At 32.6% G+C, this 14,271-nt stretch overlaps 1 protein-coding gene across 1 annotated transcript; it reads right to left on the reverse strand.

Annotated features, from left to right (window-relative positions):
- Positions 1–456: 456 nt before the first annotated feature.
- Positions 457–6,436, reverse strand: LOC142608117 (large ribosomal subunit protein bL9c). Its single transcript, XM_075779830.1, has 7 exons — positions 6,179–6,436; positions 5,916–6,043; positions 3,688–3,733; positions 2,385–2,482; positions 2,253–2,300; positions 1,488–1,675; positions 457–700 (listed from the first exon to the last, which is right to left on the reverse strand). The coding sequence occupies exons 1-6, from the start codon at positions 6,323–6,325 to the stop codon at positions 1,555–1,557; spliced, it is 588 nt and encodes a 195-aa protein (XP_075635945.1). The 5' UTR covers positions 6,326–6,436; the 3' UTR covers positions 457–700; positions 1,488–1,554.
- Between the last annotated feature and the right edge of the window lie 7,835 nt (positions 6,437–14,271).

Below are 14,271 nucleotides of genomic sequence, written 5' to 3' on the forward strand. Positions count from 1 at the left end.
TGGGGAAAGTACATAAAAGAAAAATCCTATAGTTTTATTCTTGGCACACATTAAATCCCAAATTTTTAAATGGGGCACTTTAAACCATATACTTTCACAAATTTATGAAAGTAGGATTTTAAAAGTCACATTTAAAAGTGTGGGGTTTAATGTGTCCCAAATATAAAATTATGGGTTTTTTATTTTTTTTTTTTAATGTACTTTCCCCTATTTTTTGAATGCTTCTTTAAATTTTCACGTGCTCTTGCCAATGGTGCACATAAGACATCCAAGACAAGGCAACCAGAAGCCTAGACACCAAAGAATGTGAAAATGGTTCATGCCATATACGCCTAAGAGAGTCACAACCAAACTCAAAACCATACTTCTACACCTCTCCCAAGAACCAAAAAGAGAATCATGTGTGATTGATTCTTTCAAAACTGATAAGAAGTTTGTTGAGGATATCCCACTATATTAGAGCCATAAAAAGAGAACCAACTATAATACCTAAAAAAAGAATGTGCAAATTTGAAACAAAACAAACGGCTTGGTTCTTTAGAGCCTAACATACAGGAGATGAAGGTTGAACTAACAACAGTAAAAATGACAAAGCTGTAAGCAAATTGGATTAATATAATTACACACAAGCATAATTACATATATGTCAATCCCCATTAGGCATCCACATGACTCCGATATTACATCAATCGTGCTCCTCCTGCCAAAACAAAAAAAAAAAAACATATTTTAACATTTGCATTTGCGGATTTTGTTGACAATGAAAATGATTAGAACTGCAGTCCCTGGCCAGAGCTCTGGCTTTTGATGCATGTACTCTCACTTTTGGTTCAATATAATTATATTTCAAGCAAAAAGAAAATAGAACTACAGGCTAATCTTATTTAAGTGATATGAGATGGATTTTATGTTTCAGTAATTACAGAAAGTGCAGTAATTATGTGGAAGTAGAACAAGTATTGTAGAAATGAAATTCTGGTCAACTCTAGCTTCACTTATTGTGCCAACACGCCGATTGTGGACATACTTCATTTAATTTAATAATCAATTCCAGATTCCTCTAAGTAAAGCATTTAATAAGTTAATCGCTCATTTCATATCTGGTCCAGCATCCCTAGAGCACTCTTTTGTCACCAGCACAGAATAGCATAATAGCCTTACTTAGGGACAACTCTACTCCCCCAAGAACTTCTTTATCATTATCACAAAATAATAATATTAAAAAAAAAATTGTTGCAGAGTATGAAGTACCCATAGGATATGCTAATACTTTTCAAAAATCAAATAGGAAAACAACATGAAAGATGATAAAGCAGTAAGCCATGATATTTTGCAGAAAATTTGCACCACAATGTAAAAGCAAGAATTCCCAGTGATTTCTTTTTTGGTAATTTGGATGGCTAGATGGTTTTCTGTAAGTGTGTGTGTGTGTGTGTGTGTGTGTGTAATCCCCTCTTGAAATTTATGATTTACCTAAGCCCATTTACCTTAGATGTGCAAGCTAGTAGCACAAATGTTCCAACCAGAGCTTGGGGCACCACAAGGTGCTGGTTCTTAGTTGGCAAACACATTTAACCTCACTCGAGCGGTAACTTCTGGGTGAAGCTTCAGCTCTGCAACATATTCTCCCGTTTCCCGGATTTCTGGAAGAGAAACAATTCTCTTGTCCACATCCCTATAGATATATGAAAGATAGCAATTCAACAAACACAAGCATTAAAAAAATTATATGCTACTAAATTTAAGGTTCATGAGATGCTGATTTTAACCAAAACGAAAATATTGTAGCAAGTTTCTATTGCTTAATAGAATAAAATGATGCTCTGTAGGTATATTGATTCATCAGGTCAACTTCTGTCGGCAAGTTTTGAAACCTGTAAATGTGAACACAAATCTAGGATTTTATTTGGCATGAAGAAAGATTTAGAAATCAAGACACAATTGGCAAAATAACACAGAGAAAGCTGGGAAGGTAGAGGCAACTATAAAATTCATGAATGAATTTTAAGAAAAATATTGTCTACAAATATGAAAAGATTACAATTGGAATTAGGAGAACAAAGAATTGACAAGAAAAAAGAGAACACTGTCCTGGAATTATAAAGGTTTCAGAGATTTTCAAATATGTCAGAACTTGTGAACACTATTTACATATTAATAGCAAATCACTGAAACTTGTGCGATGAAAAAAATTGCATATATCGTCAGAATTGGTGAAAATATAAAGATAGTAATGTCAATAAAGGTGGTACCTCTGAAGTTGTGCCTTGATTATGTCAACAAGATCTTGAGCAGTTACACTGCCAAAACAATTTTGTATCAGTCAATATCTAAACAATAGATTTTATGACTTCATAATGCACAAGATCCAAGTTCCAACTCACCTTCCAAAAATTTGTTTCCCTTTCCCACCTTTGCGCTTCACCTTAAAAGCTCCAACAGTTTCAAAGATCAGAGCAAGTTGCTGTGCCTCTTCTTTTACCTGAAGAAAGATGTTGTTATCTAATAAAATGATATAAGGCTCATTAATCTTACCCAAAAAAAAATTATTGAAGGGCAGGGAAGGTGGGGCTATAGTAGAGGTTTTACAAGCAAGAGAATGTAATTGAAGTTTTTTTTTTTTTAATTGCTGGAAATCTTACAGAGAGAAGGGCTTCAAGGTTAAGGATTATTACAATCTCCTAGTGGGCTCTAATGACTATTGTTTTCCTTAGAAAAGCATTTGAAAATAGAAGATTCCTTCTCGAGTGGCTTTCTTTGTTTGGACTGTTGCTTTAGGGAAATGCTTAACGATTGACAATTTGCGAAAAAAGAAGGTTTGGATATTGGATTGGTGCTATATGTACAAGTGCAATGGTGAATCGGTTGATCATGTTGGCAAAGCAAATTTGGCCATCATCGAAATGGGTATATATGGTTGATGGTTCCTCATTGCTTATTATGGTGACTTTGGAGGGAGAGAAATAGTCGGTGCCTTGAAGATAAGGAGAGATCCATATCAGACTTGAAGCTATTTTTCTTTAGAACTTTAATGGATTGGTTGGCTGCTTTGCAGAACCAATCATTTTTATCTTTTCTTGATTTCTTAGGTGCTCATAATTTTTGTTCTTGATTGTTTGACCTCTTGTACACTCCCTGTGTAATAGGGTGTTCCCTCTTTTTGATATCAATAAACTTTTTACTTATCAAAAAAAAGAAATGTAAATTAGCAACAAAAAAAGGGAGGTATAATAACGTAATTGAAGATAAGGGGCATTTCAGCAGTAAATTGAAATAATCATGTTATTTGGCATTTGGAGTCACAGTGAGTTCATAAGAGTACTGCCAGGGTCTAAGAAAAAATAGATCCTTTAATATGAAAATGAAAGCAAGACAATGCTCTTAGTCCTACTAATGGCAAGTTTTTCTTTTTCACCATTATAATGGAATATGGACAAATTAAGTTACTATGATCCTCAAAAGGACAGAAAACAGGATCACAACTTACGAGAAACTGAAATAAATTAGGCTGATTTCCATCACAAAATTAAAGACTTCAAATGTTTTAACTGCAAACAGCTTCTGGCCTTGGATCAAAATGTGCAAATGAAAAACAATTCAACCATACATGAAGAAAATAATATTACAACCATAAAATGCAATAAAATTTTATCCATTTTTCAATCAATAAAGTTTTTACTTAATTACCCGTTTTTTCTCAGCCTCAATTCTCTCCTCTTCCATTCGCATTTCCCTATACAAAGAATGAAGAAAATGAAATAAAATTTCATATTAAAAGTGTGAGGATAGTTTCATTAAAAAAAATGTATAAGGATAGATTCATTTTCTACCAAGAATATGATACTAAATTCTATGATCTGGAACCTGAACCAACTCTCTGTTCCCTAACATATGAACCCACTCTTTTTAAAAAAGAACAGCAGTACCTTTGTGTTTAAGAGCCACAGTTTTTAGCGCTATGCAAGATCATGAAATTCAATTTTAGAGCTTATGTACACATGAACAAGAGTTTTGACCTTTTGGGTGAAAATTTGATGCAGCCTTGGAAGACTGAGTTGTTGCTACATTGGAATTTTGTCCATTTCAAGATTTGCTTTATTAGGTCAATCTGTGAAGTCCAGTTGAAGCAAGTCATATAGTTTTAAGGGTCTAGTGATAAGTGATATAAGGTTAAAACAATTTTTAATTTGGGTTTTTATTTTACAAGTTATAGTCAATTTGTTAGGGCAGAACCTCTAATTTATGCAACTCCGCGAATTGTGGGTATTTTGAAAAATTAATTGGGTCCATAATTTTCTAATAGATTTCAAGTATTTTTGGTTTATTTCCTTTGAGTCCAAGTTGTCTTTAATTACTATATTAGGTTTTTATTTTACTGGTCTGGTTAGGAGTTGTTTACTAGTTAAAAATTTTCCATTTCTTCTGATGATTTTATGGGTCAATCATTTGCTTCATTGGTTCCAATGGTGGCAGCTGCAGAATTTGCCATTGGGTTAGCTTTTTTGTTATTACTTTCCAAGTCTCTGAGGGAACTGTTGTAGTAATAGAATCCATTAATAGCAGATTAAGCATGACTCCAAGAGAATTACCAAAAGACAAAGTTCTCTATGCCTTTCATCCTATTCTTTCCTTTTCTTTTTGACTTCATGTATACTGTCATGCATACTGTTCAGCTATTGTTGACATGAACTTTTCACAGCTTGTGGACAAATTTGATATCTTCTCACCTCGTTTACAACCATAATTTAAATATCTCCCCTTTCCTAATAAAACCGTTATAACCCTAATATTCTTTCTAAAAACAAATCCAAAAATTCTCCTAACCCTAAACGGCTAAACCTACCACAAGCACACATAGACAGATTTCCCAATCTGCCCTATGTCAACATCATGATAAGCTATTTTTAGGGAAATACCAAGACCACCATTAACACCTTAAGCCACCAGCATCTCCTCCTTAACTAACATTACACCTTCATCACCATGAACACCACCCAAAAGTGGTGGAGCAATCCTTAGGTATCTGAGGCTTAGGGGGTGATTGTCTATATTTTGGGATGATGCAGAACAATGTGGTTGAATTGCCATAAGTAAAATAATTATAATAATAATAAAGGAAGAGCAAAAGGAAACAAGCGTTTATAACATTTGGTGGTGGTGGTTTCAGTACGGAATGGTGAAGAGTCAGTAAAGAAAAATGTGAAGGAGATAACATCGATGGTGGTGTCCTGTGGAGATGGAAAATGTAAGCAGTAGTGTGTCACAGTAACGCTAGGTGGAATAAAAGGAAAACTTTGGCCATGAATTAAGGTGCTAAAGTCAATGACACAGGAGATAATGTAGCTAGAGGCGCTTATGGTAATTGTAGGAATGCTAAACGGACTTGGTACACAGGAAGCTCATTAATGGATCAATCTTGGGGATCATGAAAGATGTACTAATGTGTTTTACATGGTGGATGGTTGTCAATAACCACGGAGGTTGGTAGTAGCGATGAAGAGGAACGCAGTGGATGAGGTGGCTGGGGTGGAGGCAACCTTGTCCATTAAATAACTACTTGTATTAATGTCCTAAAACTCTTATCATTTGGTAGCATTTTGGCCAACTCAGAACAACAATGATATGTGAGTTTCAAGATTCACTGCGGCTCCTATTTTGCACTGAAGATTGTATGGATGCCTATCATTGCATCTAATATGACCCAAAGTACCAAATATGTGCCCAACTTTACTAATTCTGACTCAAACAACATTTCCAAATAGTTTGCACTATCTTATCTGTTTGATAAATTTCCCAACTGACACTACCTTACATTGTTTCATACTTTTATCAAATATCTTACATTTGGAACTAGAAATATGAGGGACAACAAAGCTAACACAATCCAAAGATAAAATAGTTCAATTAGACATTACTTGAGCAGAATGGGAGTGACAATCTGGGCCTTTCCCGTAGGCAGCAAAAAATTCCTGTAAAACCCAGCTTTAACATCAAGTAGCTGCCCCATCTTTCCCAGGTATTCCACGTCCTCCTTCAAAATTACCTGACCACAACATTAACAACAACAACCCCATTATAATGCTGGCACAAAGTCGAGCACAGAAAGACTTTATATAAGAGAATAGTAACATAAAGTGAAACCCATTTCGTTTTTTGATGATTATGTTAATATATATACCTTTCGGGTCTTCTTGGCTTTCTTCTGAGCCAAAATGACCAAGGCTGTTCTTCTATCCGATAGTTTAGAAGCTTCGTTTGAGTTTCCACCGAAGCTTTTGAGCCACGAAGAAGAACTCCATGACAGGGTCGAAGCTGTAGTTGCCATTGCCACACCAAAAGCCACTCACTGTCACTGATTACTGTCTCTCTCTTGTGTCTCTGATGTTGGTCTTTTTAATGATCTTATCTCTTTATGGGTGTGTCTTCGTTTTGTTACAGGGTTTAACATTTTTGTTTGTTTTAGCATTTTGACCTCCATACAATGGAGAAACTACAATGTTTCCCACTTGCAAGTTTTGAATTGCACTATTGTCCCCTTGTTGGTGTGCTCTTTATGCAAATTGAGTTTGGGTTGGATTAGAGGCTTAGAGCTCAAGTTATACTTGAAGAAAAACCCAGTGCTTTCAGATCATTATCACTCTAACATAGCCCAAGTTTATATGTTTGCTTTGGGCCTAACTTATTAACTAAACCTTCCTTCCTTTGAACGGGGTTATTTACACCTTAAAAAAAATGCACAATTTTTTTAAGCATTATCTAATTTAAGATATAATTCTTTTTTTACCCAATAAAAAAATTAAGTTCAGCTAAATGCACAACAAACCAAAAGGAAAAAAAAAAATTACATTCGTCTCTTAAGTGGTTTTTTCTTAAAATATGGAGTTTTGTTTATGATTTATTTAGTGCAATTACACTCCTTCCGATTAACTTCATTACACTTTGTACTAATGAGTTAAAATATTCATTACATCAAAGCGCTAAAATATTGGGGGTTGAAGTGATAGTTTAGTGATAATGATATTTTTTATAGTACTTTGTATTTGTGTTTTGAACCTCTTTCCCTCTTTTCCATCTAAATATGAAAAGAAAATGATAAGATATTGCATTTGAATTAAAAGTGTAATTGGGTTCCTAAATTTCATATAGAATTCTATTGATTTGGCCTAATTTGGGCAATGGGAAAAGTTTTGGTCAAGTGATCTATTGCACTGGACTTGTAAGGATGGTACTAAATGCCTAAAATTAAACACATGTCACTATTTTAACAGGTCCAATAAACTAGATCCAAGCCAAAGCATTGAATAATATCATTGAATTAATACTAGTTACTTTTTGGTGGCAACCAAACTTCCTTCCTTTAAATTAATCTCACAACAATGAGCCCATTCAAATGGCACATATTTTCAAAGTGATGTGGACTTTGGAGCAAAAAGATTAGATAATTCTTTTTGGATTAGTCCTTTTTTTCTTTTTAGTTTATTAATTTGTTTGTTTATGTATATTTTTTTAATTTAAAAATTTCTCAAGTACAATAGTATTTTTTTCAAATAAAAAAAAAACCTAATCTTAAAAATTCAAACAAAATCTAGATCAAATTTGGCTCCAAATATGTTTATAGCTATATTTTTAAATTCATTACATAACAAATTATAAAATAATAATTTGTATTATTTAAAAATTCATGATTTAAATGAATTTTTTAGTTTTACTTGCCAAATAATAAGTTGAGTAAGATAGTTTTCCACATGAAAAAAAAAAAAAAGGTCTTTCTTTATCCCATCTACCCGGATCTAATCGGCACGGAATTTCAAAGCGACGCGGACCGTGGAGCAAAGAAGCCTAGGCCCTAGAGAGTTGAATAAGTCTCTCAAGGCTTTGGAGTTATGAGCAAAAAAAAGCCTAAACTTCAAAAAGCTACGAAGGCTTTTTAGACTTGGGCTTGTCAACAAGCCTAAAAAGCAAAACTTCTCTTACGAACTATATTACATAGCGATGTGGACTTTGTAGCAACTAGCCTAAAAAAAAGTCTCATACGCCTTGTAGGCCTGCTTTCTCCAATTTTTTCCATAATCTTTACAAACCACAAGTTTACAACTACTCTAACTTTATCATAACTTTTTTTAAGGCTTTAAATTATTTTTCTTTCATATTTGCACTTTGCACCCTAGTGACTTGGGCCCGTTTGGTAATGTTTCTAGTAACATTGTTTGTATTTTTTAGAAAGACGTGTGGATAAAAAGTGTATAAAAATACATGTAATATTGTTTAAACATTGAAAACTGTTATTCAAAATACCCTAACAAACAACCCCGAGCACTGATCACATCCTTATAGTATTATTATACATAGGGTTGATCAATTGGGAAATATCCCATAGCAAATTAACAACAACAATAAAAAAAAAATAGGTTTAACCTCCAATTATTTTTGAGTCGGTTTTGAATATGAACCAATTAATCAGAGTTGATTACGTTATTCTTTTCTTACACTATCGTAACTCATATTCTCTATCACATCATTAATTGGCATGTTCTTTACTACTAATAATATTATGTTTCATCATATTTTTCATTTCCTAAACTTGAATCAACTCTCTCTTTCTTTCTAGCGCATGAGTCACTCTTTTCTAAATATGACTAAACCATTTCAAGCGACTCTCTCGCGTTTTTTCATCAATACCTTTAAATGGAATTCCTCATTTCAAATTCTATCTTCCCATGTACTTCCACATATCCCTCTTAACGTTCTCATAGCAAATAAAAATACAAAAAACTAGGGCAATACCAAAATGGGGTCCTTGTTTCACTTTTTCCCCCTTTGCTAAACATGTAATTGGGAGCCCTAATTGTTGACTTAAACCCTTAATTCAATCATATCAATATTTTGGAATGATTTATTGAATAATTAGAATATAAAGGATAAAGTTTTTATGCATAAATTGGGGATTTTGTGTAATGGCTGTTAATCGTTAAGTAAAATTATTAAGAACGAAACTAAAGTTCCTTATTAGAGATATGAATTCATAACGTAATCAAATTATGATTGTGTTGAGGTGATTTAATAAAAAGAGATATTTAGGGTTTGGATTTTTTTGTGCTATATTGTGGCTGTAAGGAGTAAAAGGACCCAAATGGGCATATGGGCCTTTGGACTGTAGCATGAAGGGCTGACCTGCTCCAGAATTAAACTCTACGAATTGACCAATACGCCGAGGGTCCAAGGGTGGAGTCGAGGACGAACTTCTCCTCGGACAAGCCCAAGAGAATTCAAAACTTCATTATGAAGGTCAAAGCTCAACTCTAGAAAGACTAATGGTTAAAAGGGGAAACCCTGAACCTTCTCAATACACCAGTGTTAAGGAAAATATCTAGAGCAAAGGCTGCCACCTCCGCATTAAAGACTCTGCACCTACCTCCCTGGCCCCATTAATGGGGAAGTGACCCCTAAACAGTAGGGCAGAAACTTCTAGTCAGGGTCCCAAAAGGCATCTAAAAAAGGGGTATTTAAGGGGGAGGAATGGAAAAGAAATGGGATCTCTCTTTTTCGCTCTCTCGCTTACTCTCTCTCTCTAAAGAACAAGAAAAGAAATTAAGGATTGTAACCTGTAAGAAAGAAAAAGAAATAATAAAGAAGTAGTCCTCGGCTAGGGTCCGAGGAGATCTATTTGCAATTATCGTTCGTTATTTATCTGTATTTGTTTATAAAAGCCTGTTATCAAGTTCCCAGCACTTCTAACCTAGGTTTCAAGCCCACACTCTACGAATTTTATTGTTTAAGGCTCATTGGGTCTAAGCCCATAATCTTCTTTGGGTCCAGGTGCAATTGTGCACTTACCGTGGCTTTCATAGATTTGAGCGCCTTTACGCCGAATTCAAGGTTCCTATTTCCTATATGAAATTCAAGTATCTAATTACACGTTTGAACATGAGATGGTCAAGGTTGTACATAAAAGAGGATTTTCACTTGAATTAGAATTTTTGTTTATCAAAGTTTCATTACATTGTTTCTCAAAAAAAAAAAAAAATTCATTATATTTCAAAATAGGACATGTTTTCATAGAAAGTGAAGGCCCTAATTGAGTTCCGAGTTGTTCAATTATGGACTCACCATTTGATCTGGCTTCAATTTTATTCCCTGCCATTTTTTTATAATATATATTCCCTAATCTTATCAACAAGATAATTTTTATGAATTTTTTCATAAATCTCCATTTTCAACATTCAATTTATCAATTTGTAAGGCTAGATCTTGTTCTAGAACTTTAAGGTCTTCTAAGAAACTCGGCTTCAAAATCTTAAGCTCCTGTTATGTATTTTCTTACATTGGTTAAATGTAAAACTCATTAAAATACAAATTGTTTGACTAAAAGTCTTGCTCAATGCCTTAATTTGCTGGTTGATGGCACAACTCTACTACATGAGTTTATGTGTTTATAATATCACTTCCATTACTATAAACAAAAAAATTATCACTTTCATAACATCATGTCGTAATAATCACAAGGAAAAAAAAAAGTCAACTATTATCTTTTTATTTTTCCCCTCATTCTTTGCACGCCTAGAACAAAATCGACTCCTTGCTATACTCCATCATCTTCTATGTCACCCATTAGTATACTATTTGACCTCAATACTTAATAGCTTATTAGACATAAGCCCTACTTTTCCATTTTCAAGGATCTTCTACAAATCAAAATAGTCTTCTAAAATTATCAATGAAATCCCATTTATACATTATGAGAGAAGAATGAAATTTTTATTGTTTGTAAAAATGTGCCAACCAATAAATTGATTGGAGGAAAATCTTTGATATGATGATCTCTATTGGTTCCACAAATGCCTATTAGCATAAATTCTTGAACTACCGTCAATAGCCTTATAGTTCAACTTATATTACCTGATGTTTTTGACAGAGACATTTATAATTTAAATTCTCCAACTTCCAAGTAGGGATGGAGTTACTTGTGGATCGTTGGAGCCTCGGCCCCAGTAGTTCATTTATATATATAGTTAAAAAAAAAAAAGATATATAGAGTTTATATTTGAAATTGAATTTTTCAATAGATATACTTAATTATCTCTTAACAATTAAGTTGGCCAAAAAATCTTATTAAGAAAATAGAAATAGTCAACTAATCCACACTTACGCCCGTTCTAAAGAAAAAACCCTATAGTTAATAAATACTTAAACTTAATGGTGTCTCCATATTGAAGGCATTAACCACTCCAAGAAATGTCTCCAACTCATGCACGGAAATTTCAAGAAGTCCTTGAATTCCAAGAAATGCATAAATTAATCATTATGTTGCTATTTTATTAATGGGATTGGATGGAAAATACATCACATGAGATGCAGCAAGTGGTTCAATAGCCTCGCAGTTCAACTCACATCACCTGATGTTTTTGATGAAGACATCCAGAATTTAAATTCTCCAACCTCCAACCAAGGATGGAGCTACTTGTGGACCAGGGAGCCCTTGACCCCAACTCACACGTAGTTCCTTTATATATATATAATTAAAAAAAAAAAGAATATATAGAGTTTAGTCTCTTTATATTTGAAGTTGAAATTTCCAATAGATATACTTAATTATCTCTTAGCAATTAAGTTAGCCCACAGAAATTATTACAAAAAAAAATAGAAATAGTCAACTAATCCACACTTATGCTAGTTCTAAACAAAAAATTATATTTAATAAATGCTTAAACTTAATGGTGTCTCTATATTGAAGGCATTAACCACTTCAAGAACTCGTGCACGAAATATTCAAGAAGTCCTTGAATTTTGAAAAATGTCTAAATTAATCGTTCAGTTGCTATTTTGATAACGGGGTTAAATGGAAAATACATCACATGAGAAGCAGCAAGTGATTCAATTTAATAATATATTCATTTAATGTAAAATTTATTTGAATTTGTTAACAAAATAATGACAAAATATCAATTTAGAAATTTATCAAAGTACAAGGTCTTATTCTTACTAAACAATGATTTCGACCCAAAGTTTAGGGGTCTTCTGTATTTTTGCCTTTTTTTATTCTCAATGTTTTTATTTTATATATATATATATATATGGAATTAGGTGCTAGAGAGGACATTACAACATAATGATGTTTATATACAATAATTTAGGATAGTCTCTAGCTTTAGAGTCAAGATAAATTATTGTGCAATATATTTAGTATAGAATCATAGGGGATTTTCACGATTAAAGAAAATATCGAATTACATATTGATAGATGATTAAGTTGAAATGCATTAATTTTTTAAACACAAAATAAATGCTATTTTAATTTTACAAGTATTAATTTAGTATTGAATTTTTGTTTATATATAAATTCTTATTCTTAACTTGTGAATTTTTTTTATTCATACTCCCCCCCCCCCTCCCCCCCCAAAAAAAAAACATAAAATCTTTGCTCTGTCCCAACCTCCAACTATAAATGTATAAAATAAAAAAAATCTTTGAACTACCACTCATATTGATCGTAACGGTTCCTAAAAAAATCTTTGAGAAATAACTATAAACTATATCTTAAATTCACAAAAGTTTGCAATCCACTGGGCAAAACAAACAAAAAAGGAAAAAAAAAAAAGAGTTTATTGATAATATACTTCAATTTCCGTTGATTGATTGCTATTTTTTTAGAGATTATAAGAGATGCTAATTTAAATGTTCTAGAATATGGATGGAGATACTCTTAAAACCACTTTAAACAAAAAATATAAATCTTATTGAAGAGTTTATAATTTTAGGTTGACAACTATAAACAAATGTAACCGTTCATAACTTAGTTTGTTTGGTTAATTAGTGTTGAATTAATACTGGAATCAAGACAATTCAAGTTTAGGACAATTGAAGACTCAATATTGTAGAAAAGAGATAGTTGGAAGATTGCATTTCGACTACAACTCGATAGGTTGAATTCCACTTAACTTGATTGGTCGAGACTGATCAAGACTTAGGCAGAATGGATTCTCAGCTTATTTTTTCAGTTGTTTGATTTAGGGTTTTGATGGATCTTAATTCGTAAGTGGAAATAAATACAAACCCTAGAGCACATTTTTGAAGATACAATAGAGTAGTGTTTTGTACACAGATATTGAGTTTTTCCAAATCATTTTGAAGCTACAACTAGAGACTACATGCAAACATCATATCCAGTTATAAAGTAAAGTAATTGTGGTTAGTTAACCATAGTTACTGATCAAATCTTTGAGCAGAGATTTCAAAGTCATGAACAAGGGAGTTCGAATGCAGCAATCCATAATAGAAGAATCCATGGATTTGAAATTAGTGTAGTCATGCCAGTAAATACTATGTGAGGTAGTAGTAGATTTAGGGTTAAGTCCAGGGACAAAACTACCCTTAGACTAGGGGGGCAAGGGCCCCCTATTCTTTTTTTTTAATTATTATATATATGTGTGCGTGTGTGTATTAATTTTAGTAATTTTTTTATATGAAATTACATTTTATATCCCTTTAACAATATCATTGATTCTTTTAAGAATAATGTTATACTCAGTTACTCACAAACTTTTTTATAACATTTTTACAAACCGTTTTGGTAGCAAATTCTTATTAGTTTGCATATGGGCACACCACTCACATCATTTTTTTACTTACCAGTAACCACTTATCGCATCAGTAGTTTATAATAATAATAAAACAACTTGTAGCTCTAGCATTTTCCTATTTTAGCGACCGTAAAAAAATTTATAGATCTAAAATCTAAAACAAAATATACAAGCAAAAAAAAAAAATAGTTCAACAACAAAAATTACCAGTAAAACTAAAAACAAAATTAAGCTCAATTAACTAATTTCATCCAAAATAAATAACCATACCCTTTAAAAAAATTCTAAACAAAAATATTTTGTTCTTACCCACAAAAAAAAAAAAAAAAATCGCAGTAGCTAAGTAACAGAATTAGAGATTAAAACTGCTGCACACAGCCAACAGTAAAACCGCCCCCCCTAACTCAAAGTTCTGACTCCATTCCTGGTTAAGTTTATTGTACAAACTTCAATTCTATTACCAGTAAAACTAAAAACAAAATTAAGCTCAATTAACTAATTTTATCCAAAATAAATAACCATGCATTTTAAAAAATTCTAAACAAAAATAATTTTGTTCTTACAAAAAAAAAAAAAAAAACTCAGTACTTAAGTAGTAAAATTAGAAGTTGAAACCGCTGCATACAACCAACAGTAACCGTCCCTCCCAATTCAAAGCTCTAGCTCTATCCCTGGTCAAATCTATTATACAAAC

This window comes from Castanea sativa, chromosome 8 (assembly GCF_040712315.1).
Source record: "Castanea sativa cultivar Marrone di Chiusa Pesio chromosome 8, ASM4071231v1".
NCBI classification, from domain to species: Eukaryota; Viridiplantae; Streptophyta; class Magnoliopsida; order Fagales; family Fagaceae; genus Castanea; species Castanea sativa.